General features: G+C 41.1%; 1 protein-coding gene across 1 annotated transcript in view; it reads left to right on the forward strand.

The window, feature by feature from the left end:
- Positions 1-23,265, forward strand: part of PLEKHM3 (pleckstrin homology domain containing M3) — a 77,740-nt gene extending 54,475 nt beyond the window's left edge. Inside the window, exons 6-7 of the mRNA XM_084523051.1 lie at positions 4,513-4,670; positions 18,106-23,265. Of these exons, the coding sequence (XP_084379177.1) occupies positions 4,513-4,670; positions 18,106-18,283 (336 nt within the window). The 3' untranslated portion in view covers positions 18,284-23,265. The remainder of the gene's footprint in view (positions 1-4,512; positions 4,671-18,105) is intronic.
- The last annotated feature ends 3,161 nt before the right edge of the window (positions 23,266-26,426 follow it).

Here is a 26,426-nt window from a genome sequence, read left to right on the forward strand (position 1 = left end):
ATGAAAGCATTCATATATTGCAACATTGTGCTTTCTACATAGCTCTGCTGTGGGATTAGTTTGTGCAACCCTCCTTCATGCTGGTAAGTGTGTTCTCATATGAGGGAAGACACAGTGACTTGACTTCTCTCTGCTGTGTGTAATGAGCTTTTCTTTTGGCTCCCCTCTACTGTACTGCAGGGCAGCAGGAGAGTTAAGGACAAAGCTAGGGTTTGGGGAGCAGGGGCCTTCAGAGATAGATTTCTACTGGTGCTGTGCTCCACCTGGAGAGCTTGGATGAGAGATGTGTTCAGGACAGAGCTGTAGCTCAGCATGTACTGGGGGTGAGGCAACTGCCTCTGCTCTTGTGCAGGGCAGGCTCATGTGCGCAGAAATGTGTTGTGAAGGTGGGGGACAGGGATCCCGGTGAGAGTCACCTGGGCAACACTTGCTACTCCTGAAAGTTGTGGAAGATTGTCCCATTTAGGGTGAGAGTAAGTGGCAGTTGGTGTAAAACGCAGTGCTCATTTGCTGGTTTAAATTGTAAGTGCTTTGAGGGCAGGGCCCGTCTTTTATGTACACGTGGGTGTGTATTTTCATACAATTCGTATCACGTGAGACAGTCGGGAGCTGCAATGTGCAAAGCCACGGTGATAGCTTAGAGGTTTTTTCCAGATCCACAGAGGTGGACAGTAACTCTGATCTGAATACTGGCACTCTTCAGAGAGACAACCTGCTTTGGACCTCCAAACAGAAGTAGTCTGCACCCATTGTCACCAAGCAGCAGACCAAGAAATATGACAGTTGCAGCAGTGGTAAGCTAACTGTATGAGCATGGCCCCGTGTCCAGAATCCTTCTGGGATGGGTTCCTTGGCCAGTTTAGGGAGGGAAAGCTGCATTGTACCCTTCATTGGTTGATTGACCAGGATGCCATCATCCTCTTTCAACCTTAATTTTGGACAATGAAACAGTTGCTTGCACTATAAAGAATTAGGATTAGAAAATATACCGTGTTCTTCATGTGTGCTGCAGCATCTGTAGGTGGAAGAGAATCTGAACTCAGATTATCAGAATTACAGAATTTTAATTTGGTTTAAGCTTGATGCTCTTTTTTTTTTTTTTTTCTTTTATAGATGGGAATTTACTTTTAAGCCTTCACAGGTTCATCTTGAGGCTGCACTATGATACAAGGATAAGTCAGTGGTGAAATTTTTAGTTTCCATTCTTTTAGTGTACTCTAAGAGACTTACCCACTGCTGAACCTGCCAGCTAGGCCTGCCAGTGACTCGTGTTGCATTAAGAGTTTTCAGGTCTCAGCTTCCACCTGAGAACTGAGTTGAGTTACAGGTAGCCACCTGTGTTTTCACCCCAGTGACTCAATTTATCTGAATGTGCACGAGAGCTGGACAACTGAATGTTACCTATCTCCTGCAGGTCCACAGGTCTGATTTGAGATTTGTTTGGCATGTGGCATTTAAAACATTGCTTGTTTCCTTGGATTTAGAAGGGTTTTCTCTGTGCTCTGCTAATGGAACAAGTAGGTTGAAATTTCAGCTTCTTCTGTAAACTGAAATGTTCAGGTTAAAGCTTAGGAGTGACCCAACACTGAGAACAGATATGCACTGTAAGGAGGCTATGGAATCTGTCACTGAAAGATGTTGATAACAGATTTAACTGTAAAATATAACATAGACGTTGATGGATGTGCCAAGACAGCCTTCTGAGGGTTTTTTCCTTTTGATTTTCCTGATACCTAGCTAGTTGTAAGACATTTTTATTCTTTAATCACTTGTGTTTCCTTGAAACTCAAGACCTGATTCTAGCATCAACTGAGAGAACATCATGGAACTCTGTCATTGTGATTCTGGGATGTCTTAACTGACTGACATCCGGCTGTCATGAGTGTTTAGTCACAGGGTAAGCTTTGACACTGTAGGTTATATCCCAAGCTCCCATTCCCAGAGCCATAAAATAATCACCGTGGAAGTGTTACCACGAAATTCCTTTTGTGTGCAGCAAGCAGAAGTATCCCCTTTTGCTTGCTGGGGTAAATGGCGATGAGGATTTTACTCTTATTAGGTAGAAACACGAATGAGAGACAGCTGCAAGGAAAGTTGTTTCCTGTGCACAGCCTTGAGGTCTCTGATGAAGTAAAATGACATAAAATTTGCAGATGCTAAAAATAGTGATAACATCAGTTTGATGTTGCATTTCGTCTTCCTCCTATAATACAGTAAAATGGCCTGTAATTCACATTGCAAAATTGGCATGCATAGTTCTTTGAAGATACAATCTTCATTGTATGTCTGCAGTGGCCAGAGTTGCAAGTCAACCCACTACAGTGCTATGGTGAGCCATACAAATAAATAAATAGGGATGAATAACACCATCTCCTTGGGGGCTATCAATCTGTCTTGGTTAGTTTGCGAGCTCTTCAGCACAGGAAATCTTTTGTGCCTTGTACAGACTTAAATTCACCCCTGGTGCTTAAGATGGTAATAGATTATGTTAATTTTGTGCATCACATTGTATAAAATGTGTTTTTAATTCAGAGACTTAACTCTTAAGTCCATGCTGACAGTGACAATAGTACAGATTTACAGAATTTGTTTGCATCTGTGTCTTCAGCCTGGCATTTTAACGGAGCTTTTGAAGCCTGTCAGAGGTGGTTGCTATAGCATGAAAGTGCTATGGAAAATATGTATGTATCATGATTTACTTGTTATCATTGTATGCATATTTCATCCATTACTGCTAAATGTGTTGTAGCAGTGTCATGAGCTGGGTGACTACACTGTTTCTTTCCTCCTGTCTCCTGAATACCATCAACTTTTGTATCTTTCCCCTACTCCCAGATTGTTTGGTTTTCAGACCCTCTGTAGCCCTGAAGTCTGCAAGCAAAAAAATTTCTTCCTTTTCAATGAAAAACAAAACCCCGCCAAGGGGAGCTAAACTAGTGTCTGGCCATCTGGCAGAAGGTTAGAAATATCACTACCTTGAACTGTGGCTTCATTTGCCTCTTTGCACTGTTTATATTCTGCTTGAAGGGGATCTTCCTATACCAGGATGTAATAGGAACGTCATTTTTCCTCTAACATGAGCAGATGTCCTATCTGCAGTACTAGCAATAACACTGCCGCTTCCTGTTGTTGCAGATGCTGTTAGCAGGCTAGAGCTGAAAGCAGAGGAGGCCCATTTCAGCCCATGCCATTCAGTGCCATCAAGATCAATGCTACCTATGCATTTACTACCTATCCTTTTTTCTCTTCTTTAACAGTGGGTATCTCAGCTAGTGGACAGGACGTTGCCCTAGAACACAAGTTTATTTCCTTTCTTCTTTACACAGGGAAGGACTGAAACCTTGGTCGTTCTTTGCCTTGACCTTTGCTTTCTCCAGATTGGTTTACACTAAAGCCATTTACAAGTGGGATATGGAGGGAAGGGGTGCCTGAACTGAATCTGGCACACATTTAAGTGTAAATCTCCCCACTCTTAGGTTTCAGGGCACAGCCCTGTATAAGTCTTCAAACAGCAATTACTACATTCTTTTTCCTTTTTTATGGGAGGTCACTATCAAATCTCATGACACATTTCTATCCCTAATCTGGCAGGCTGCCATTCAGACCACAGGAAGTCCAGGAGAGAATATACACTTGGGGCCTTATTCCATCTTCATTATTCCATACCCCAGCAGAATTCCTTAAAGTCTCTGAAAGTTCAATCTGAATAGAAAGTATTTTGCCTGAATAGCACCCCTTATTGAGACATTGTCACTGAATCACAAATTTAGATGAGTGTTGTGGCTGGCAGTTTAATCTATACTACATGGCAGTTTTTTCACACCAACACAGGCAGTGCTAATCACTTCTAATGGTCTATCAGGGTTGTCTGGCAGTGAGAGACTTCTTGATTTGAGAGCTGGACACTGAAGGAAAAAAAACAGTTCCTATTCAAGAGTTTTTCTGAGAATTTATTCACTTTGGCAATGAGGGAAATAATGTATTTTAATGGTTTTTAATGGGAAATGCATTATTACTAAAGCAGGTAAGGCAGGATTCTGTTCATGAAAAATATGCAAAAAAATAAAACATCCTCTGCTTTGTAGGAAAAAGAACAAAGACAAAACTGATTTGTGCATAAAAATTTGCAAGAAATGAAAACTGTAAGTGCAAGGCAGTATCCGTGGTTGTTAGTTTAAATGATAATACAGATGCCCTGAACTCTTTTCCTGTTTGCTCTTCTGTGCCTCAATATATGAATGTATTGTTTTACTTTAAATGAACGCCAATCTTGTGTGTCACTAGGGATTTATAGAAATTGTAACTTTTTTTTTCTCCACATTTTGATCGTTATCAGTTCAATGGCCACTATTATCACTTGTGATTTCATGGAGCTATAACTGTTGGGAGGTTAAATTCCTGTTATTTTAACCAGCTGTGCATAGCTGCATATCAGTATTTATATTTTTTCAGTCTTGCAGGGAGTAGTGGTAATTTTTTATGGGTTCATTCCATGTCATTTTCTCATTTCAGGTTATTGAAGGAAAGTTGGCTCCTTTCTTGGGGAAGGTGATCAAGTTTGCCACTTCTCATGTGTATAGCTGCAGTCTTTGTAGTCAAAAGGGTTTCATCTGTGAGATTTGCAACAATGGAGAAATCCTTTATCCCTTTGAGGACATTTCTACAAGCAGGTACTGTAATAAAATTAACATTTGATTCATTTAATGTCTTGCTGGATTCCCAGCCTCATGACCTCTTACTATTTAAATAACTGCAGACTGGATTTGACTAATACATATTCCTGGGCAGCTACACAAGATTCCTGGCCCAGGGTGGCCACCATGAGCAGGCTTGGAAGTAAACCAGAGGAGCTACTTCCCAGAGTAGTTGTAAGTCTCAAAACAGCTGCTTAAAGTGGGAAAAGTACCTAGGAGAATCTCATTATGTGATTTATTCAAAGTTTTTCTGAGTTTGCAAAGTGTCCTAAAACGCCAGACAGATTTTCTGGAGTGATCACAGTCATCTTTTCAGTCTCTGATGTCACTTGACCCTTGATGTACTGGGACTGTACATTGCAAAGCAATAACCATCTATTCTGAATTTTTTTCCCTATGGAATGCTATGGGTAATTCTCCATTTTCTCTGTGCATACTCCTCTGCATATGTATGCAAGTTTGGTGTTTTTTTTTTCTTCTTTTAATAACTGATATTCTCACATGGCTGTGTAATAAATATATGACCAGCCCTGAGTTAAACCCAAGAACACTTATTTCTTATTATATGGAGTTCTGGGTGCCAAATCAGGGATAGGAGTTGCATGGAAAACCTAAAAGCAAAATGCAGAAAACCAGAATAGACTTGGCAACACAGCAGTGTTAATACACTTTCACATAAATGTCTTGAATTTTAAATAAAGGGGATTTTTTTTTTTAAACTCAACAGACAGACAGTGTATCTGACAGCACAGCATTCCTCCATAGATAAATACTTTTTGGCTGTTTCAAGTATAGTCATTTTAATTTGTTCACCAAAAAAATCCACTGAAAGGAAAACAATTGAAGAGCCACCTTTAGAAACAACCAGCAACAGCCTGTTAAAAGAGCTTCGTTAAGAATCCGATTCCCCTGTGTGTACAAAGATGTTAAATTACAAGTAACCAAGAACTCCACTTTGGGGTTTTTCAGCCTAACTGGGCTTTTAGTGACTGTTTTGCACATTCTTTCTCCAGATTCTTATTCTAGAAAGTGCATTGACAAAGCAGAGGACATAAGCTAAACAAGGTGTGCAGCTGAGGTCTATAAACAGTTTTCAAGAAAGAATGTATGTAGGGTGTGTGGTGAGGTGGGCTGAGTTAAAAAGATGACACGAAGCCTAAGATGGCTATTGAGATTGTATAAAAGGCAATTGAAGATCTTCCCAAAACACTGATGAGCAAATGTAAGAGCATTTGGGAAGACAAATTTACCTGAAGGTCTGTGTGTTTGATTTGCCTGGGGGAATTGTGTTCACAAGAACATTGTTGGATGTATATTGTTCCCTTACCCTTCAGCTGAGATCAGACATACCTTGCAATTACAGAGTTTAAAAGCTTCTGGAATCAAATAGTATTTGTCGGTAGTTCAGTGAAAGCCAAAAGAAGGTGCTCTAGCTCCTGTTTTTGTGTGAGTTAGAAGCCAGAAAGGACTTTTGTTCATGTTTCACAAACGTGAAGTTGTGGTTGATGTCATGCCAAAGATAGTGGTCTTTGTTAGCAATTTTAATGAAAACACAATCAGCAGGAATAGTTCTCCAATATTTCTCTTTCTTATTTTGTCAGAGGTCATTATGCTTGCTCCTTTTGTACTCCTTATCACTAATTGTAGCTTTTGTCACCAGCATTTTCCATTTCCCTTTCTTGATAGTTTTCTCATCTCATTACTACTCGTGTGGGCACATGCACCTGTGAAGCTAACCAGATTATTCCAGTTCCATATTTTTACTCTTTTCCATTTTCATGCTGGAGACTAGTCGTGCCAATAGGGGAACTTGTGTGTTTTACTGAGCAACTCCCATCAGCTGCAAAACTCTGAGGGAAAAGGCCAGGTAGAGGTTTTTGACATTTGTTGCTATCAAATACAGATCAGAGGGATTCTGCACTAGGTATTCTGACCACTACAATGACAGGTAAAAGGTGAGGAGGCTGCTTAGACATAGGCACGTGTACAGAGTAACCTGTAGCAGATGGAACGGCAAACGACAAAAGGTTTATATGAAGTCTTGAAATTATACCTGAAATTTCTGATGACATGTGTCCAGCTTTGCTATTAGTTAAGTATCGTACCAAGCTCTGGATAAACAGTTAGCTCCAAGTTGTGATTTAGTTGTACTGTTCTGAGTCCCAAGCGTGCAGTGAGAATTGACTACAACTCCATTTCTCCATCTTGGTTTTCTGAAACTGATGTCTACAACATAGGACTCCCATTTTATACTTGGGGCCGCCTAGACATTGAAGTACCCTGACTGTAGCTGCTGAGTTAAGAAAGAAGAGCAACTGAGCTCTGAAAACTGCTTCCTGTCTTTCCTTGTTCTCACATTCTCTTTCACTTTTGAGCATGCTATTAATTCTACCAGCAAACTGGGCTCTTAGGTTGAGAATATTTGAAAGTGGGTGCATGGCAGCTTTTGCAAATGTCACCTCTCTGTTGAATGTTTGAAAAGTGAAGTCTGTTTGGGCTGTGTGTGTGTGTCTGTGTTGAGCTGGCACTTGTTTTTCTGGCTACCTCCCTGACCTTTCTTGCTCTTTGGAGAGAAGAGTGACATCTGTCAGAGAGGCCGTTACAATTCCAGGGTGGTTCTCAGCTGGCTGTTACCTTTCCATCCTTGCGGTCTCTTAGGTCAGCTTTGAGAGATCGTTTCTCTCTGAAATCTTCCCAGCAGCTTCCAGAGCAGTCTTCAGTAGGAATTTATGAAGGATGGGTGGTCTTCAGATATATCTATGTGAGAGAAAACGGGGGCCCCTCTTGAAGGCTGGAGTTTCTCTTTGGTCAGGTTATTTGCTTAAGAGTCATTTTCGTCAGTCCTTGAGCAAACAGAGTGAATACCTGGGTTATGTGCTCCTCAGGGTTTGAATACACATATATTACATACCCTTCTCTCACTAATCAGCGTGACACATTCCTTTGTTGGCAAACGGTTCCAAAACAAACACAATCAGTTCACTTAATTAGCGGGTCTGTGGGCTGTGCTTGGCAGACTCTTTACATCCTGCTCAACAATACAGCGCAACAGTTTGCTGCCTTGAATGTAAGGGTGGGCTCACAAAGTCATAAGCTTTCTAATGATATTTCCTTTCTGTGGCTTTTCTTGGGAGGTGGTTATTCTGCACAGAGCTTAATGAAAGCCATGATTCAGTAGTTAAACATTTTTTTTTAATTGGCTCATCCTTTTGGATGCCTCTTCCAATTTGATTCCTCTGTCCCCCATTTTCCTTCCTTACATCTTTGTTTCACGTATTTATATGAGTTCATCTAAATTTCATAAATTCTGCATCTTTTCGAAGGTCTTTAAATCATGAAGACTCTTTTTAAAGCCTACTGAGTTAATTACACATTTCAGGGAGCAAATTGCCTGCTAATGTAAACTCTCACAGCTCTGCTTTTACTGGAGCTCTGGCAACTTAAACAACCTGCACATCAACCTCCTGTTCAATTTCTTGATTTGCCTCAGGCTTAAATTTACCAAATAAACATATAAAATTATCCTATTATATTGCTAATTTTATTTTTACAAGTGCTGTGAAATGAGCTTAAATATCTCTGGTTATAAACTGGCTTGTTAGAGCTATCCTTGCCTGCTTATTAGCAGCCAGGCACTGCCCCTTCAGTTGTTCTGCCATTGCTTGTTCTTCATTAACATGGTGAAAAGTTTGCTTTTTTCTCCCAAAATAAAACATAATAGCAGAAGTGAAAAAAGAGAAAGAAATTCTGTGTAGTGATACAGTCATCCATCATATATGATCCCATTTGTTTTATGATTTAGAACAATTTCTAACAAGTTTTACATCTTAAGGAATACTGGGAAAAATACCATTGGAGAGAGAATGGAATTATTCATTAAAACAATTTTGTTTAATTAGATAAGTAATTATAGTTAATGTTAAGATTATTGCATGCTACCCAGTTAATAATGTCTTGATCTTGCCCAAGTGTTGGTATCTGAGTACCTACTCTCACAGATAATTTGTTGTGTTTCTCTGGTAAAGTTTACGTGCTTGGTTAAGACCTGGAGAGTTGATCCCTTGCCTTTTATGTTGTTACTGTAGTTGTGTGTGAACCAAGGAGAGTAGTTCTTTTGTGTTTGTATTCATTTATCAAGGCTAAACTCTTTTCACTTTGTGAAGTTAATTTGTTCTGCAGATCAGTTAAGACATGTAGACCTTTAAAGATACAAACCAGAAGACCCACGTTTAAAATAGACATGCCACAGAACAGGCTTGACTATATCAAGCAGCTTGGATGCCTCTATAATCTTTGGCCACCATCCTGATAAGACCTATGAATGCACTTAACTTTACACATAGCAAGAAGTTTTACTAAGGGCTCTGAGGCTGTGCTTAGCTTTATGCACATGTCAAAGTCTTCGCAAAATTACAGCTCTCTGTGTTATAGATGGTGTGTCACTGGACAAAAACAGCTCAGAGCATTTGGGAGAATGTTAAAGATAGATACTAGGTGGAGAGACTGAAATACATAGCATAGAGCATTTCCAGAAAATACCTTGGCAGAAGTGAAAGGCATCACTCAAAGTACATCATTTTCCCTATCACTTTGATTGGTTTGTTTTGTGTTAGACAGCCCTTCCCCACATCCAGCTGCCCCGAGCTGTGCAAGTATTTCAGAACTTAATTTTTGAAAGAGCCAAGTTTATCGGATTTTGATAGTTTAAAAAGCTCATTTGAAGCACCCTGGAGGGATCTGCTCAGCACTTTCTTTAAAGAAATGTAGACACCTAAGTAGAAGCTAACTTCTCTTGATGATCTAATTTCACCTGAATCTGTCAAAACTGGTCAAAATTTTCTGGACCAAATCTGATTTTTGTCTGCGCAGGTCATTGCAGTAATTTCATCTAGAACACATAAAAAGAACGAGAATATACTAGCTTTTCATCAGTCATTGTATTTTGGAACTGGATTACCTTTAGAGATCATTTTTACCTGCCTCATATCAGATTGGTGTTGATTAGAAGGTTCTATGGTTGGACTCGATGACCTTGAGGTCTCTTCCAACCTAGAAAATTCTGTGATTCTGTGATTCTGTACATACTTATTTCAAGCTGGAAGGTCTCTTCAGTGCTGCCTCATTCACTTTCCCCTTGGCTGAACATGGCAGCCATCTCACTTCCAGTTTCTATTTTATGGCTTCCCTCCTGTGCCTTCTTCCTCACTCTAGATATCCCACTTGTTTGTCAAGACCTTTTAGTTTCCCACTACTACTTTCTCATGCAAAATCCCTTTTTAAGATGGACCTTCACCATCTCACAAGTACAGTTCCTCATAGACTAGATATCAGCTTTGTAAATGTCCCTGAAAGCCAACACAACTCTTAAGTGGTCAGAAATTCTAAGATTATCTTAAGAATCTTGTTATTTATGCACTTTAGTTTTTAAACATTAAGTTCCTTTTTTTTTTTTTCCTTCAAGGGTCCAGGCAGGCACATCTTCAGCATTACACCAGACCTATGAAATCTAAGTGCATTTGCCTTCCTCTTATTAGCAGCAAAAGTTCTAACTTAATCACAGGATTCCAAGACTCGAGACTTACAGAAAAATGCAAAATAGAAGAGTCACATAATAAAATTACGATCTTTGAGGGCAATATGTTATTACTGTTAATAGTATTGCCTGACTCTGCTTTTAGGCTTTCAACCACCACTTTGTGAATACAATGCATTAATAATAGAAGAAATAGAGAGGTTCCAGATCATGGCATGGCATCTGGCAGAGGCAGAGGGTATATAGGGCTGAGCAATGTAAACACTTAAATTGCTGTGGCATCTCAGCCCCTTTAGTGTTTTGCAAATAGTGCATGTGTAGGGCTTTTCTCCTTTCCAAGATGACTTGCCTCCACTGGCTAAAGTGTAATCACAGCTTCAGATTAAATGTCTGATTTTACTGTTCCTTTACAGATTTCTAGTGAATTGCTGTGTACAGGCCACATTGTTTGGTTTAGGATCTTTGAACTTAGACTACTCACGAAGTGTGGTGCTGAGGTGGACAGTCAGTCCTTAATTCTCCTGCTAGCCGCAAGTCTGGAAATATACATAGATAAGTAGTATAAATCCCTGCAGCCACAGCTGAGGACAAGCTGAGGACACACTTCCCTCCTTAATCGGGAGTGACAGAGCTCTGCAGAGAGGTGTCTGAGACCTGCAGGATCTCTTTGCTCCTGCTTGACCCCACTGCTGCGCTTCATTGCAGTAAGCCTGTGCATACAACTATCATGGGAGGATAGCAGGTGGTTAAATCAAACTGTTCTTGTTCAGACCTGGCCTGTAGCAAATTGTTCTGTGAGCACCCAATACGACGGCCTGCTTGGGATTTTCTCTTCTGTCTGTGATTTCCTTGGGTCTGGTAAAGAAGTTGGCACTGAGGCTCCCCACACTACCAGTGGAGCACTGGTGCTTTTCTGTCCCCTCCAGTGAGCTGTCTGCTTTTTTTAATTTATAGGGCTTTAATATTTCTGACTATCTTGAACATCAGTTGGATGTATTTGACATCCAAGGTGATGTCCTTGGTAGTGTGTGCTGGTCTGACAGCATGGGAAAACCCAGGGTGAGCCCTGGGCAGCCGAGCCAGACAGGGACTCATTCATTCACTCTCCCCCCTGTTTGGGGCACTCCACCAGGGGCTGAGTCTGACCCATGCTGGGTATAAGGGAGCATCGACACTGGTCTTAGAGTTTTCATGCAGGGACACTGGGTAGCATGTCCTTCAGCCATCCCAGCATGGCATTACTAGAGCAGCAGCAGCACTTTTGGGCACAGACACTGTGTCAGGCTGTGGTCAGGGATGTTTGTGTAGCTGTTACATGCGTGGTGTCCTTGTTGAGCCCTGTCCATGCAGGCTGGTGATCACTGTACACCCCTTGCTAGCTGCTGCCTGTAACCAGCACTGGCTCCCACAACACACAAACTGAGCTGATGGTTGGCAGTTACAGTTGTTGATGCTCTTTCTGTGTGCTCCTGAACCAGCCCAGGACCCAGCCATTCCTTTATAAATGAGGAGCACCTTCAAGCTCTGTTAGCATGCCAAGAGTAACCCTCTGACAAGGAGGTATTTAGAAAAGAAGACTATGATTATGCTTTGAATCACATTTCTACTTGTGCCAGCTCCCTGAGCACTGAATTAATTGTTTAGAGTGAATTTCCAGACATGTAGCGATTTCAGGGACTGGGTAGACTGTAAGTGTGTCATAAAAGGAATTATCCTAGCAAGCTCCTTGTAGGGACAAATCAATGCCATATCAGTGCCAACTTTCTTCCATTCATTTACTACATCAGTGTCCGGCCCTAGGCAGGCTCCTTGCGTTGGTTCCTAGGCAACTGTAATAATATTGCTGCACGCATGTGTCAGGCATTGATTGCCTTTGAGGCTTTTTTTGTGTTGTAAGTGAACACAAGCCAGTCCGTTTTCTTTTTTCTTTGTGTTCTGCTAAAGTCTCTCATAGTTTTGAAGGGCACATCTGTGATACTCACAGCTGAGTAATTCAGAAATACTTGCAGACATGCACGTGTGCATAGCATGGGATGGTGATCATGCTGAAATCCCTAGGCAAGCCTTCCTTAAGCTGCTGTGGTTTGTTCCCTGAGCTGTTTTTTAGTAACCAAGTTACAGGTGGATTAGTATTTTCGGTGCTTAATGAATGTATAGCATTATCTAAAGAAAGTATAATGAACAACACTGTTTTCCTTTGTTTTTACTCTGCAGGAGGGAAGAAAAATAATAATCTGAAGAGTTTTAGGTAATGAAGGGCTAGGTCCTACATCAAATCCTTATTGACATTCCTTTTGAAGGGATTACTTACTTGAGCAAATGTGTGCAAGGCCTGGCACAGAGGAAGTGGTTCTGTATAAAAAAAAAAATAAATTATAAAACTACAGAATAAATGATGGCAGGTGAATATGGCACTGCAGCGAGACAAGAGAGAGCTCTTTACCCTTCTCATCTCTTGTCATTGCTTCTGGCTGACCTTGGGCAAGTCAGTTCACCTCGTTTCCTATTTGTGAAGCAGGAATTGTGGTATATCTGTCATCCACTGTTTGTTCATTCCAGGAACAAGCAGCATAGCCATGGTCCACTTCAATTCCCAGCTTGGTGTTTGGAAGCCAGACAGGTGCAGCCCATGTGTGTGATACTGAAGCTGTTCTAATAAACCTTGCTGGTCCCAGCAGCTTCATCCCAGCACAGTCACTCTGGGCAGCCTGCCAACCTGTTTACCAGAATTTAGAGTTTACCAAGCATTGACATGCATATTTTTCAAATGCCCACACTTGGTGAGAGATAGTTATGTTGGCATTTCTTCAGCAGATAATGAATGGTTTTGTGCTTTTATTGTAGAAAGACTTTTCTTTAGTAACTTGTAATAAAAGTAATAAGAGCATTCTAATGCCTGTCTAGTGTGTCAGGCTGTGGAGAGCTTTGGCCTTTTTCTCACATGCTTTTCAATGCAATAGAAATTATTTAGAGTATTGAATAATTCTTTATATTTCTATTACTCCAGTTTTCAATCATGTCAAACATCCTTAAAACATGAAACACCCTCTTTAATCTCAAGAGAAATTGAATTGGTCAAGAAAGAAAAAATAGAGAAAACACCAAAATAGAGGATGCTATTTCAGATGCCGAGAAGGCTGAAAGTCAGCAGGAAAACAACATGTGGTGTTCTTCTTCAAATAAGGTTTGAAAAATAGCAAGGTGCTGTTAATATGCTGTATCATAGCATCATTCATTACAGAAGGAAACCTGAAAAGCCTGAATGGCTATGGACTCATGAGCTTATTAACAATGATATATAGAAATCTCACAAAAGATGCAGAGACTTCTTGACCTCTAGCCAAAGAAGAAGTTGGGATTCAGAAGTAGTACCTGAACCGTAAATTACCTATGACAATGAGAATTAAGGAAAAAATGACTAAGTGTAGTAATTTACATGAGCCTTTTGTAGACTACAAAATGTAATTTTTTCTCCCATGGAAAGAAAAACATTTGGGAATACTGAGGCATGAAAACAGCAGTAAAGAAAACTCTGAAACTCACATGTGGAGGACGGTTTTAGAGAACAGTTCTTGGTAGTGGCCTCTGTAAGGCATTTTGATGGAGCCTATCAAGGAAGACAAAACAACTGGCTAGCAGTTACAGGCAGAAAGACTGGCATTCTCCTCCATCCTTCAGCAGGAAAGCAGTCAGCTATATAGGTACACACAGTTGCTTAGATACCCTGTTTGGCAGCCTGAAAAAAACTTTTTTCTTTTTTTTTTAAATATATATTTTGTTCTCTACCTTCTTGAAAAGTAGCAAAGGTAGTTCTTGTCTTTTTTTTTGTTTGTCAGTACAAAAAAACATGCTGTTTTGTTTGTCAGAAGCTCTGCAAAAAGATCTGAAGGAAGCCTTATAAATAGCTCCGTGAGATCAGTTTTCAAAAGGGAGTATCAATTTAGAAGTGCACATGGAACACCCTTTTTCCTAACACAGGTGTTGCTGTTGCCTTCACAAAACACAGCTGCTGCTAATGCAGCTCCTGGATGCCCGTTTTTGCCAGGGAGATATACTGGGTGAGGAAGACAGCTCTATTGTCTTGGCTGTATTGTGGTATGGACTGAGTTACATATATGCAGCTGTCTTTGACAGATCAATCAGAGCCTTGTAATTTCCAATGTTGATAAGTTGGGTTTTACTTTTAAAACCCAGTTCAAGGTCAGGTCAGTTCTGTTCACTGTTGTGTTGCTCTCCCCATCGTTGTACCTATGGCTTCTTGATAGCATTTTAGCAGAAAGGCAATTTAAGCAATTAAGTTGTTGCACTTGTTATTTGAATTTAACATATATAATAGCACCAACAGCATCAAAGAGGGGCTTCCTTGGAGCTTCAAATACAGTGAGGAAAAGACAGTCTAATCACAGAGACAGAGCTCAAGAATGCCTTTAAGAGTAAGCGCTGCAGCTACAAAGGTGGTGATGCAGAACTGAGTATGGGATCAACACCTGAAGCACAGCACAGCACTAACGTGCACTTTAGTGCCTGGTAATCCTTATGGAGTGCAGGTTCCTGCACCAAGAGGGACATTCTGGCAATGTTTAACCAACTGACCTTGCAAGTTTGCATTTTACATCAAATCATTTGGGTGAGAGACCTCATTGCAGCTTTTCTAGGTTGCGTTGTCCTTCGGTCTCTGTTTCATATCATATGGAGAAAGATCTTTGTCCTGATAAATACACAAATGCATTATTTGAAGAGCCATGTCTGTCCAAGTTCTTAATGACAAGGAAACGACTTCAGAACACATGAAGAAGCAGGAACAGTAGGCTGGTGTTCTTAGCACTAACAGCCCTTCCATTTTTGATGCTACAATGAAGATAAAATTATACCTCAGGATTAAATAAGAAGCAATCTGTTTGCAATATTCTAAAATGGAATGTAATTTTAGTGGGTTTTTCTTCGTTATCACTGGAAGATTTCTCCCAATGAGATTAGGAATGGTCAACCAGTTGACATTTTCAGGATCAGTTAAGACTGTATCAATATAATGAAAAGCAAAGGCATAGCTGGCTTGAGCTAGTATAGCTCCATCGCTGTTAAAAGGAGTAACTTACCATTTACACAAATACAGAGCAGGATCAGCATTAGCCCACACGTGGCTGAGTTCCTTTTAGCAGTGTGGAGATAGAAGCATGCAGTGAAGGCTGACCCCGACATCCTCTCTGCCTGTCCCTGCGGAGAGCAAGAGGCAGCTTTGCACTCCAACTCAGAGCAGTGGTCTTTAGGCTGCTGTTTTGTCATCATCTGCACACCGTGGCTGGGACTGGGAGTACATCCTCCTTCACAGGACAGAACAGATCCTTCAGAGGTGCAGTCAGTAGCTGAGGCACCAGAATGGACCCAAGATGGTCTGGATGGCTGCAAGTTTTGCCAGGGCTGTTCCCGTACTGAGGCAGTGCTGCAGGCTGTGAGATCCAGGGCTTGCTGTTTGCACTGCCATGGTTAGAGCCTCACAGCGTGGGATCCTGGTCAGAGCTTCAGCTGTTGTACCACCACTAATAAATAACAGTGCAGACATTTTTTGTCTCTCTTGGCTTTGAGCAATATGAGAAAAAAATATTTTTTTTCCAATGAGCTTATTTCTGATACATGAATTCATACTAATTTAAACACAATAAATCTTTACTTTCTCTGTTGATAGCCTTTCACTGGGAGGAACAGGTGTGCTGGCTCCTCTCTCATCCTGTTGGCATCCATTTTAGCAGCAATTTTTGATAAGTTTTGTCACCTCATTGAGTACTGTGGAGAAATATTGAGTGAGCATAGGGAGTGGCAGTGCGAGAGCACAAAATTACACTCCTCATCAATCATTACCCTCTAGCAACTTCCAGGGCACTGCAAATTGCTGACTAACAAGAGAGAATTAGTTTGATAAAATCACCATTAGTGTCAGGTCAGAATGATGTAAAGTTTTAAAGACACGGCTGTCTTCTCTGTCTCTCCTTCATCCATTAGTGCGTCTGTTCATAGAGATCCCAGTCCAGCAAAGCACGTAAGCACATGTTTAATTTTAGGCAGATCAGTAATCCCAAGGAAATCACTGGGATACTAGTCCTAAGTATGTATTTATGTGCTTCACTGGATCAAGGCCAGAATACCAATTCTTTTTTTGAGCACACAAATGATAAATATCTCTGTGAGTCAGTTTCTTGATTCAAAAACAGTTTCAGACTCACTAGCTGGACGATAAAAAAAAAAAAAAAAAAAGAATCTGTCAAGTTCTGGTGCTACAGAACATAGCAGTTGGCCAACAGAGCATCTTGCTTAACTTAGCTTCTTTAACCCTACTTATTTTATTTGTTGAGTTCTGTCAAATTCAGCCAGCTAGAAATCTGCCCCTGAACTTCTGCATAGCCTTCTCAAAGCTCTGCAGTTATTAAAATTCAGATCATCTTTGGTCGTTCAGAACCAGGCATAAAAGCTAAAGCCAGCTCAAGAACTGCTTTTTAAAAGTTATAGGTAAGATGCAGATGCAGCTAACATAGTTAATGAAACACATTGTGTTATGGACTTCTCTCAGTGTTGCCAGACTGCATGCCAAATACACAATTTGTTTTAAAGGTGACTTTTATTTGCCTTATGGCTTCTCAGGGTTTAGGGCTTGTTGCTTCATGATTTCAATTTTTCTTCACAATCTTGAAGACTGTAACCTTATTTCTAACGAAAAAAGAAAGAAAGAAAGAAAGAAAGAAAGAAAGAAAGAAAGAAAGAAAGAAAGAAAGAAAGAAAGAAAGAAAGAAAGAAAGAAAGAAAGAAAGAAAGAAAGAAAGAAAGAAAGAAAAAGAAAGAAAGACACCCAAACAAACAAGGATAACAGTGGGCTCTAGGATTCTCATATGGTCATGGGACTACAATAACTGCAAATAAGGAAAGTGTGAGGCATTGTAAGACTTTCCACAAAATCACCGACTGACCAGCATTCTTCATATATACTTAAAAACTGCTCTGAAGTTTGTTTTTTTTTTTTTTTGTTGCTTTCATTATTTGATTACACAGCTGTAATATAAGACTTCATATTCCTGACACTGTCAACCTTTTTTTTTTTTTTCCTTTTAGTTACAGAACTGCAGTAAGATAGTGACTTACTGTCATGCTATGCAGTCATTTATATTGAAAGGCTGAGAATGTCCGAATGTTCAGCTCTAGCCCACTCCATCATAACCAGGTGTTTCACTGCTCCACAGCCATCTAGAATTGGATGCTTGATCTACTATGACATTACATCCATCACCATCTAGCCTGGTCTTTCACAGGCCACAGACAGAATGTCTGTCTCCCATTCTGTGTTTCATTTTTACTTTGTGGAATTACTTATTTTCCTGCTTTTGAAATGAGCTTTCCTGCTTTACTCTTTTCAGAACAGCTGACCGCAACACTGCAACTTCATTGCCCAAACTGTCATATCTTGACTGTTCCAAATGCTGAAATATATCTTAATGGAAATGAATGCCATTATTCTTCATTTACAGATCAAAGGAGCAAACTTGTCTTTCATAAAACAAAAATTATATCTGTTCTGTGATAGACCTGAAAGCTAATTAATAAGAAGACATAACTATTAATCCTTGTAACAATGTCTGTCTTTGAGGCAGAAGCGCTGTGATAGATTCTCAGCAAGTGCATAAGGATGCAAGATTTTGCTAGTCCTGAGTAGTTTTACACCAGCAGAGGTGTGGACAAGCCACTGCCTTTTGATATTCCACTCTTTTGAAATGTAGCATTTTGAGCTACCAGAACTGTTTGAAGGATTGTCTACTGTCCACAGTCCATGTGAAGTCCATTGCATGCTCTCATCCAATTTTGTCATTCAATTTTGACACTACTTTGTGTTTGCAGGTGTGAAAGCTGTGGTGCTGTCTTCCACTCTGAATGCAAAGTGAAGGCGGTACCATGCCCCAGGTGCGTGCGTAAAGAATTGCAGAAGAAGCAGAAATCCTTCTGGAGGCAACTGAATATGGATGAAAACTTCGAAGAGTCTTGCAACATGTTTGAGTTGTCATATCAGAACACATGAGTTCCTTAAGGCAGCGGCCAGCCTGAAGAGAGCCTCTTCCCCAGCTGCCAGGTCAAGCAACCTCTCAGCTTAGCCAGGCAGAAATCTTTTTGCAAAATAATATCTGATCTTCATCTGTGAATAGCAGCTGCCAAAGTGGCCATAAAGCCTTGTTGGCTTTGAAATAACAATGGCTCAACTGCATTTTGCATTGAAGTCCAGCCGCTAGCTCTTATACAAAATGTGATTTACTTGAAATGCTTTAGGTCTAGCTAACTGAGCACCCAGCTTTTTCTTTTCCACCTCTGGAGAAGACTTCCTCAAGACAGAAAATATTTGCTGCCATGAACACACTATTTTTGATGTTGTTCATTTAGAATTGATGAATCATCTACTTATTTATGTGTATTATTTATTATTAGCCTTGGCAAAGGTTCTGGTAAGGTGTTTGTTTCACAGAACCTCATAAGGCAGAAATGATACTAAGCCTACCTGCTACTTTTGACATGGACATGTTTTCACTTCCTCATGTTTCCAGAGCTATTTCTAAAGGATCAGCACATTTACATGTCACTCCTCCCCGAGGAAAGAAAAGTATCTCCCATCAAACCTTATTCAGGATGTTTGCAAGCATAAGATGCAGAATAATTCCTTTAGCTGTGCTTATTTATAACCACCCCAGTGGAATATTACATAAGCAGATAAGCAGGGTACTTGCTGCTGTTCTTATTCAGGCTGGGTGTATCTGTCAAGCTCTGTCACTAAAGTCCATTCTGCTTTACGCTACTTGATCTATGTGGGGCCACATCCTCATCTCCAGTAACGTGACTTTCAAATCTCCTGCTAGGCTTGAAGACATTTCAACTGTCTACACTGGTTTTGTTTTTGTCATGTGAAGTTTACTTTACATGTTTTTCTAACCTGATCCTGGTAGACCAATAGTTGGGAAAGTGATCTTGCCCAATTTCTCTAGAAAATACCCTCAAAATTGTGAAACATTAGTTTGCTGTGTTCATGTGCAATTTGTGTCCTGAGTTCTCTGGGAGCACTAGAGGATTCTATACATCTCTAGTGATTCATGTGGTGGAGAGCGAACTTCTCAAGGTATGGTTCTGCCTCGCAAACCTGGAACACAGGGAAGTACTAAACATGGTAAATTACATATATTGTGAAAGATATGACTGGAGAGATGTGTGTCATCACTAACAGTGTTCTGTTCATTGTGTTTTTACCTCCAGTGAGCACTTAGGGATCCTCCTCACTCCAGTCCACATTTTAAACTTTTTCTCCAGATGCTGCAGTAATATGTGTATTACATGCATATGAATACATTCATATTTATATACACATTTATATATACAGCAAGCAAATATGATTTCAGAAGAAAAAAGCCAGTCGCATGTGCATTTTCCTTCTCTCATGTAGGTTTGTTAAAATGCAGACTACTGATCTTTGCTTTCTATATAATATGCAGGCTGTTATTATATTCAAGGCAGAAAGCAGTCTTGATCATTGAAGCAGCTCACTAATTGCTAAGTATTTTAAATAAAAGAACAGGGTACATCGTGCTTGCATTAAAGGGCAGAAAGTCACACAATGGACTTGTATTGGAGTACAGATGGTTGCTTTTCCAGCCTCCAGTCAAAGAAAGTAGCTGAATCTGAGCTTTCCCAAATTCGAGCGCAACTTTATGTATATATATATATATAGAAGCATGTTTATATCTATATTCATTAGACAACCAGTGCCTTTCTTTTCCAGAAGTCCTTCTCCCATTGGGATTTTTTTGGAAGAAAGTAGGGGGTTTTCCATGTTCTTGACAAAGTAGTATAGGGATTCCCACGTTTAATGAAATTGGTGAATCATGCACCTTTGTCACTAAAGTTAGTATTTCCCCTACACAGGGGCATCTCTGTTTCATTCAGCTCACTGTTTTTCATATGAAATCAGTTGCTTTCAGCTATCATCCTTAAGGATATAATGTTCCTTTAAAGTCCATTCCCATGCGAAGAACTCCCTGCACGTTCACATATGCAAACACAAGGGAAGTCTTGTGGAATTAGTCATGCAAACAGGAACTGCAGTGGTACTGGCTGAATAAACAGTACACTCCCATATTTTTCAGCATGTGTCACTACAACCAGCCTTGTGGCAAAGCTCTGAAACTGTCAGAATCTGGCAGGTACTATTTTGAATTAGCTCTAGACATGGGGGGGTGGGTCATGAAAGAAAAAAAGAAGTGACATTTTCCATATCATAATGCTTTGGAATTTAAGATATCTTACGGCATTAGTTCACATCCAGCCCAGTTTATAGAAAGGTGCTTGTGTGCACTGTCAAGTACCCTAAGGCATCAAGAAATCAAGGTTCAGGCATTGCAAGGTATTGGTAGCTTTGTCAGATGCCCTGATCTCCAAAGTGCCAGTGATGTGGGTGGTTAGGTATTCTAGTTAAATTCTGGAATAACAACAGGCAAACTTGGAGTTACTCTAGATTTGTGCAGGTATTACAGAACAGAGTTTCTTTGTTAACTGAGATTTACAGGAAAAAAAGAATATATTGTCAACAAACCTGTTGGAATTAGTGGTGGGTCTGGAACCACTGCCATTGCTAAAGGCAAAGAGCAAAAGCATGTTTTTACAATATGCTGGCAGCACCCAAAGCTTTTTGTGAAAGGATAATGTACAATACAGATCAGATTTTTTTTTTTTTAATCCAGTGTAGCTGTAAATAAGCCAGTTCCTAAATCGGATGCGATTTTTCCACCTTGAAAAATAATATAGCTGCTTCTTGTAGCTACAGGAGCTGGCTGTAATGTGGAAGATGCTTTCCTCTCAGGGATGCCTAGCTCCTGTCCATAAACAGTTATTCCATATGGATGGGTAGGGTGCAGTCTTCTATCTCTGCCTTTCAAAAATATAATTCAAGGTCTGATCCTGCCCTCAAGAATTGTGGATGCAGTAGGAATGAGCCCTGATCATTTTTTTAGCACTGCAAGATACAAGGATAAACAGAAACTACTGCTCATGTTACTAACTCTCGAAAGATCTGACTCTAAAAGGATGGTTTTCATGCAAGAGCCAGCTGCTAGTAGGAGACACAGCTCATACTTCTGAAGGTGATTTGGGTTTTGGACAACACTGTACCCTTGTGTGGTTGTCTCTGCTGTACTAAGATAGTGCTGCACACTGGTCCCCAGTGCTACTGTTTTCCCATTCTGCAGCCTGGAGCCTGCACATGTTCTGCTCTGCAGATGGCTGGGTGGGCATTAGCTGGAAAAGTACCTGGGGTCTTTCCAGATTGCGCACATCTCTCCTCCCCACACACACCCACAGGTAGAATATGTGTATTAGTACTTCTGGTTCCATCCTACCCACACGTGATATAAATATGAAGTAAGTTTGAACAATAATATTTCGTTGTGAATCAAAAATAAAATGCACTGTTTGTCTCCTTCACAAAGAAGGTGCTTTCTTTACTAATGGAGGAGGAATAGATCTGTAGGTCCAGTTACTGCTCTTACTTGCTTGTACAGAACTTATAATCACTGTAGAAATAGGGTGCTTCACTGCAAGGGACTGTAGCCTGACTTTACAACTACTTAGAAACTTCTCAGTTTAGTTAGTCTGAGATTATTTAACCCAGGACACTGTAGATTAACTAATTCAATTCTTTTCCTCTCTACCCAAACCCTCTAGCTTTTCTTTTACGTAGACAAGGACCTACCAAGGGGATGTAAAATGCAGCTTTTTTGATATTATCAACCTACAGAAAGAAAAATGTGGATCTCTTAGGCAGAAATCTTTCTCTTTTCTTCATCTTTCTTAGGTGGTGAAAAATGTTCTTGCAGTGTGATGCAATGTCCGGGTTGGCACGTACCAACATGCACATAGGAGCTCATTGCTGGGTTGATAGGAACTGACAGTTGTGAGGGTTTCTTAAATAAGTGAGGAAACACACTTTTAGGTGAGGAATTCTTCACAATACCCTGATAGCCCTGCTAGGAGGGAATCATCAGGGTACTTCAAGAGCTTCTCTTGTCAAGACTTCTCTTAATAATTAATACAAGGATACTGTGTGCATTGTTATGGGTGGATGATAATGTCCTGAAAGGCTTTAAAAAACAAACAAACAAAAAAACAACAACAACAAAATGAGGATGTCTGATTACAATGAAATGGGGAAGCTGCCTGGTTGTATTTTGCTTTTTCCCTGTAGCAACAGAAGCCATCGAGTTTCCCGGGCTTTCCAAGGTCATGGTCTGGATTGCAGCCGACTGTTGATCTGTGTAAAAGAAATGTAATTGAGTAATCATCATAATCTTATCTCTTGTTTTCTGTTGCTCAGCTGCAAGCCAGTCCTCTCTCTCTTCTCGCTGTCTCTGTCCCTGTCTTGGCTCACAGTGCTGAGCCTACAGCTAAGCTTTGAGCTTCATAGCTGATCATGTTGCTTCTGAACCAGTTGAGTCTGATCATTCTCTCCTTCATAATTTGCCTTCCAATTTTCCCTTCCCAGTAGGAGTGCCTTACAGTACTGTATATTAGTGTCTATCTTCCTGTTTTGGATTTCCTGATTGAATCTGCTGTTTGATTAACTTGTAGGCTCAAACTGAAAGTCTCCTGTGGCTATACATGCTCTTTTGCAGGAGCAGCTTAGTAAATCAGTTTGCTTGTTCTGTCCCCATGAAGTGGGCTCTACAGGCTGCAAATACCAGCTCTGAAGATGCCAAGGTGCATGGAAATCCCTCACTTTTGCTTAATTTGGTGCCTTAAATTTTCAAAAATGAAGAATTTTGTCAGGAATGCTCTGCCATGCTGCAACGTGTTTGGCATTGGAGCTCTAAACCCTTGCTCATGGCAGTTTCCATCTTGCTAGGAGTGATGACCATAAAATTTGTTTACGATCTGTGCTTTGAAAAGGAAATATGAGGAAGGATTGCATGGAGACGGCTTTGTTTTTTATTACCTACATTTTGGAGACTAGCTGAGCTTTTCAGACAGAAATGAGGTTGCTCTTAAGTGAGAGCTTCAGAAGCTGTGGATCTGTAACAACGGCAAGCACTGGACATTAAAGCAGGATCAGGTCACGCGCAGCTTTGCTCCTCCTGGAACCAGTGGCCAGCCTGTGCCACATGGGGAGGGAGTCCCACACGGTAAAGCTGGATCCAGGGCTGTGGCAGTGATGGCTTTTCCTCAAAGCTAATTTCAACACAGCCTGGTTCCCTGAAGGCTAACCCACTGGGGTTTGGTCAGCATTATGTTAGAGAGGGTTAGCCTGCTTAATTTTTAGCATTATTTGCTAACGTCTGCAGCTAACCCTTCCTGCGTCTGTCAGTCCTGGGCACATGTCCATGCTGACTGGAGTCCCAAAAAAAAAGTCCCATTTTTTTGACCCCAAGAAGTAGGAACCCTATTTGACAACAGCAGAGCTTTCACTGCACTTTAATAGTGTAGTGAGCAGACAGCCTGGACAATAAATAATGCGCAAAGTCCTTTACTTGAAAGCCCTGGTGTGCACACACTCCCTTGGGTCTTTTCTTAAAATGCAAGTTTCCTCCAGATCCCCTAGGGCATTGATCTAAATTAGAGATGCCACTTGTGGGCAGCGTTGGAGAAGTTCAGGCCTGGAAGGCAATTAACTGCCTAGGACCAAAGTGTAGTAGGCTCTGTCTACATACACAATCGTCAGTGGCTCAATTATTTATTTGTATCCAATCTGTGCATTAAACCAATGTAAATCCTTGAGTACATAGTGCTGTTTTGGTGGAAAAAGGATTTATTTCAGTTTTGCTTACGTACTTGTCAGCAAAGTCAATCTTGCTTTAACTGACGTGTTTTCAGACTGATTCTGAGTGGCACTGATACCTGTGATACCAGGTTGACTTACACCAGGCCCTTCTGTACTTGTCAGAAGTATGAATTCATGAGCAAAATGGGTGTTGGAAGGGCTTGAAGTGATAAAGGCAGCTTCCACATCAACATTAGCTGAGTCGAGGCAGTTTGAGGCTGGGGTAAGCCGGGTGTGATCAGCAGAGCACGAGGTTTGGTGCTGTCCCTGGCAGCCCAAGCATCCCTTCCCAGCAGAGCTCGCCTGCAGCACTTGCAATGGATTTTAGTATTAGTGGTAGCGCACCCTGAGTTTTTTGGAATCCAGTATGCGTGTGTGCTACTCTGTCTGTTAACTTATGTGTGTGTCATTGTTCTCGTATTTGTTTTGTGTTATTTGTTTTGTTTTGTTTTGGGGGGGTTGTTTTTTACTTTTGACAAGGATTTTTTTAAATTATCTGCAACTACTAGGCAATAGTCTTAATTTATTATTGATATGTAATAAATTTATCATTTAAATTCAATGAGTTGAATTGCCTGTTGACACTTGAGCAGGGTTTACTTGGGTTCACTTGTGACACCATCAGAGCACCAGTCCCTTCTGTATAAAGGCAACTGTCAATAAACACTACAAAAAAATTACTCGTCCTTTTTAATTTGCCTTCTGCTGATACTGCACCATGTGTAGGACAAGTTTTGAAAGAGTGCTAGTTTTCTTATAAATACTAATCCGTTGGTGAAAGTCTTTCAAATCTAAGCAAATTGTGATATTTTTCTCAGTTCTGAGCCAGGAGGTCTTTGGAAATTCTGTCAATGACTGCATCAGGCTTTGCATGTTTGGATTCACAGTTAAATCTGTTAGGCGCATTTGATAGCCACAAATGTCCAGATCTTTGAATGTGCTGAGCCCCAACAGTTCCCAGGAGAGCTTATTAGGAGCTGTTGTTGTCAGGCACTTTTGGGTACAGAGCTCCTGGGAGGCCCATAGGAGCTGGGGGGAAGGCTGCTCCCCACTGATGGCTGCCATGTGGACCTCTGCCAGAAAGCTCCAGGTTAAAGGACCTTGGATCCTAAGTCAGGGAGGCACCTCCTAGCTCACTGCAAGGCCCACTGAAGGGCTGGAAGGGTCGAGTTTTGCTCACGGTGTAAGGGCTGTCTTGCTCAGACAGCTCTCCGTCCGACAGACATAGGAGCAGGTGTGATTCCTGCTCTCCTGTACTGCTTTTCCCAGTGCACCAGATGAGGAACAGCAGCTCCCAAGGGCTGTGGATTTGGTGCTGAGCTATGGTGAAGCTCACAGACCTATGTGCCCTGTGTGAGGGCCCCCAGAGAAATCTCTCCTGGCTTTCAAAGAAGGACATACCCACTCCCTCGCTGCCCCCCTGCCATTCCTCAGAAAGAGCAGAATTCCACCAGGAATGTCAATCATTTCTCCTGCAGGCACCTTTGGACTTCATCCCCTTGATGAAATGGCTGCAAGCAGTGGGTTAATGTTTGATCAGGACCACACAAGCTGCACGGAAAAGCCATGTGCAAGACCTTCTTCCTCCTGATTTGCTTTACAAGGTGAGCCAATTCTGTTATGACACACACCTCTTTCCCCTTTCACTGCCACATCCCCTCCTCTCTTCATGCTCAGATATGCTGTGAAGGAAGCATCAACATAGAGCAGAGACCATGGGGTCTAGGGAGCCCTGGAAGGAGCATAGAATCGTAGAATTACGGAATATCCCGAGTTGGAAGGGACCCATAACGATCATCAAGTCCAATTCCTGCACCACACAAGTCTGCCCAAATTTTTAGACCATGTGACTAAGTGCACAGTCCAATCGCTTCTTAAATTCAGAGAGGCTTGGTGCAGTGACTGCGTCCCTGGGGAGCCTGTTCCAGTGTGCAACCACCCTCTCGGTGAAGAACCTCTTTCTGATGTCCAGCCTAAACTTCCCCTCCCTCAGCTTAACACAGCAGTTTGGTTGTTTTTTGTGGTTTTTTTTGGTGGTTTGTTTTTTTTTTTTTTTTTTTTTTGGTCCGCCTTTGGTTGTATTTACAGAGCTTCTCTCCTTCTTGCCCCTTCCTAGGCTCCCAGTTGTGCTCTGTTTCAGTGTATGAGCTCATCACTGAAATGTGTTGCTGAAAGGACATACCCCAGTAGCTGTCACAGACGACTTGGGGCTGGAGTTACAAGAATCATTGCTTTTGGTTTTGGTCAGGAGCTGAAATGCTGGCATTTTTCTCCCTGTTGTACATTATCATTACATGAGAGCTGTGCCCTCCAGTGAACTGCAACTCTGCCAGCAAAACCTTACATTGGCAGCCGTGTTCTTAACCCCTGCATGCTC

This window comes from Aythya ferina, assembly GCF_964211825.1.
Source record: "Aythya ferina genome assembly, chromosome: 6".
Taxonomy (NCBI): Eukaryota; Metazoa; Chordata; class Aves; order Anseriformes; family Anatidae; genus Aythya; species Aythya ferina.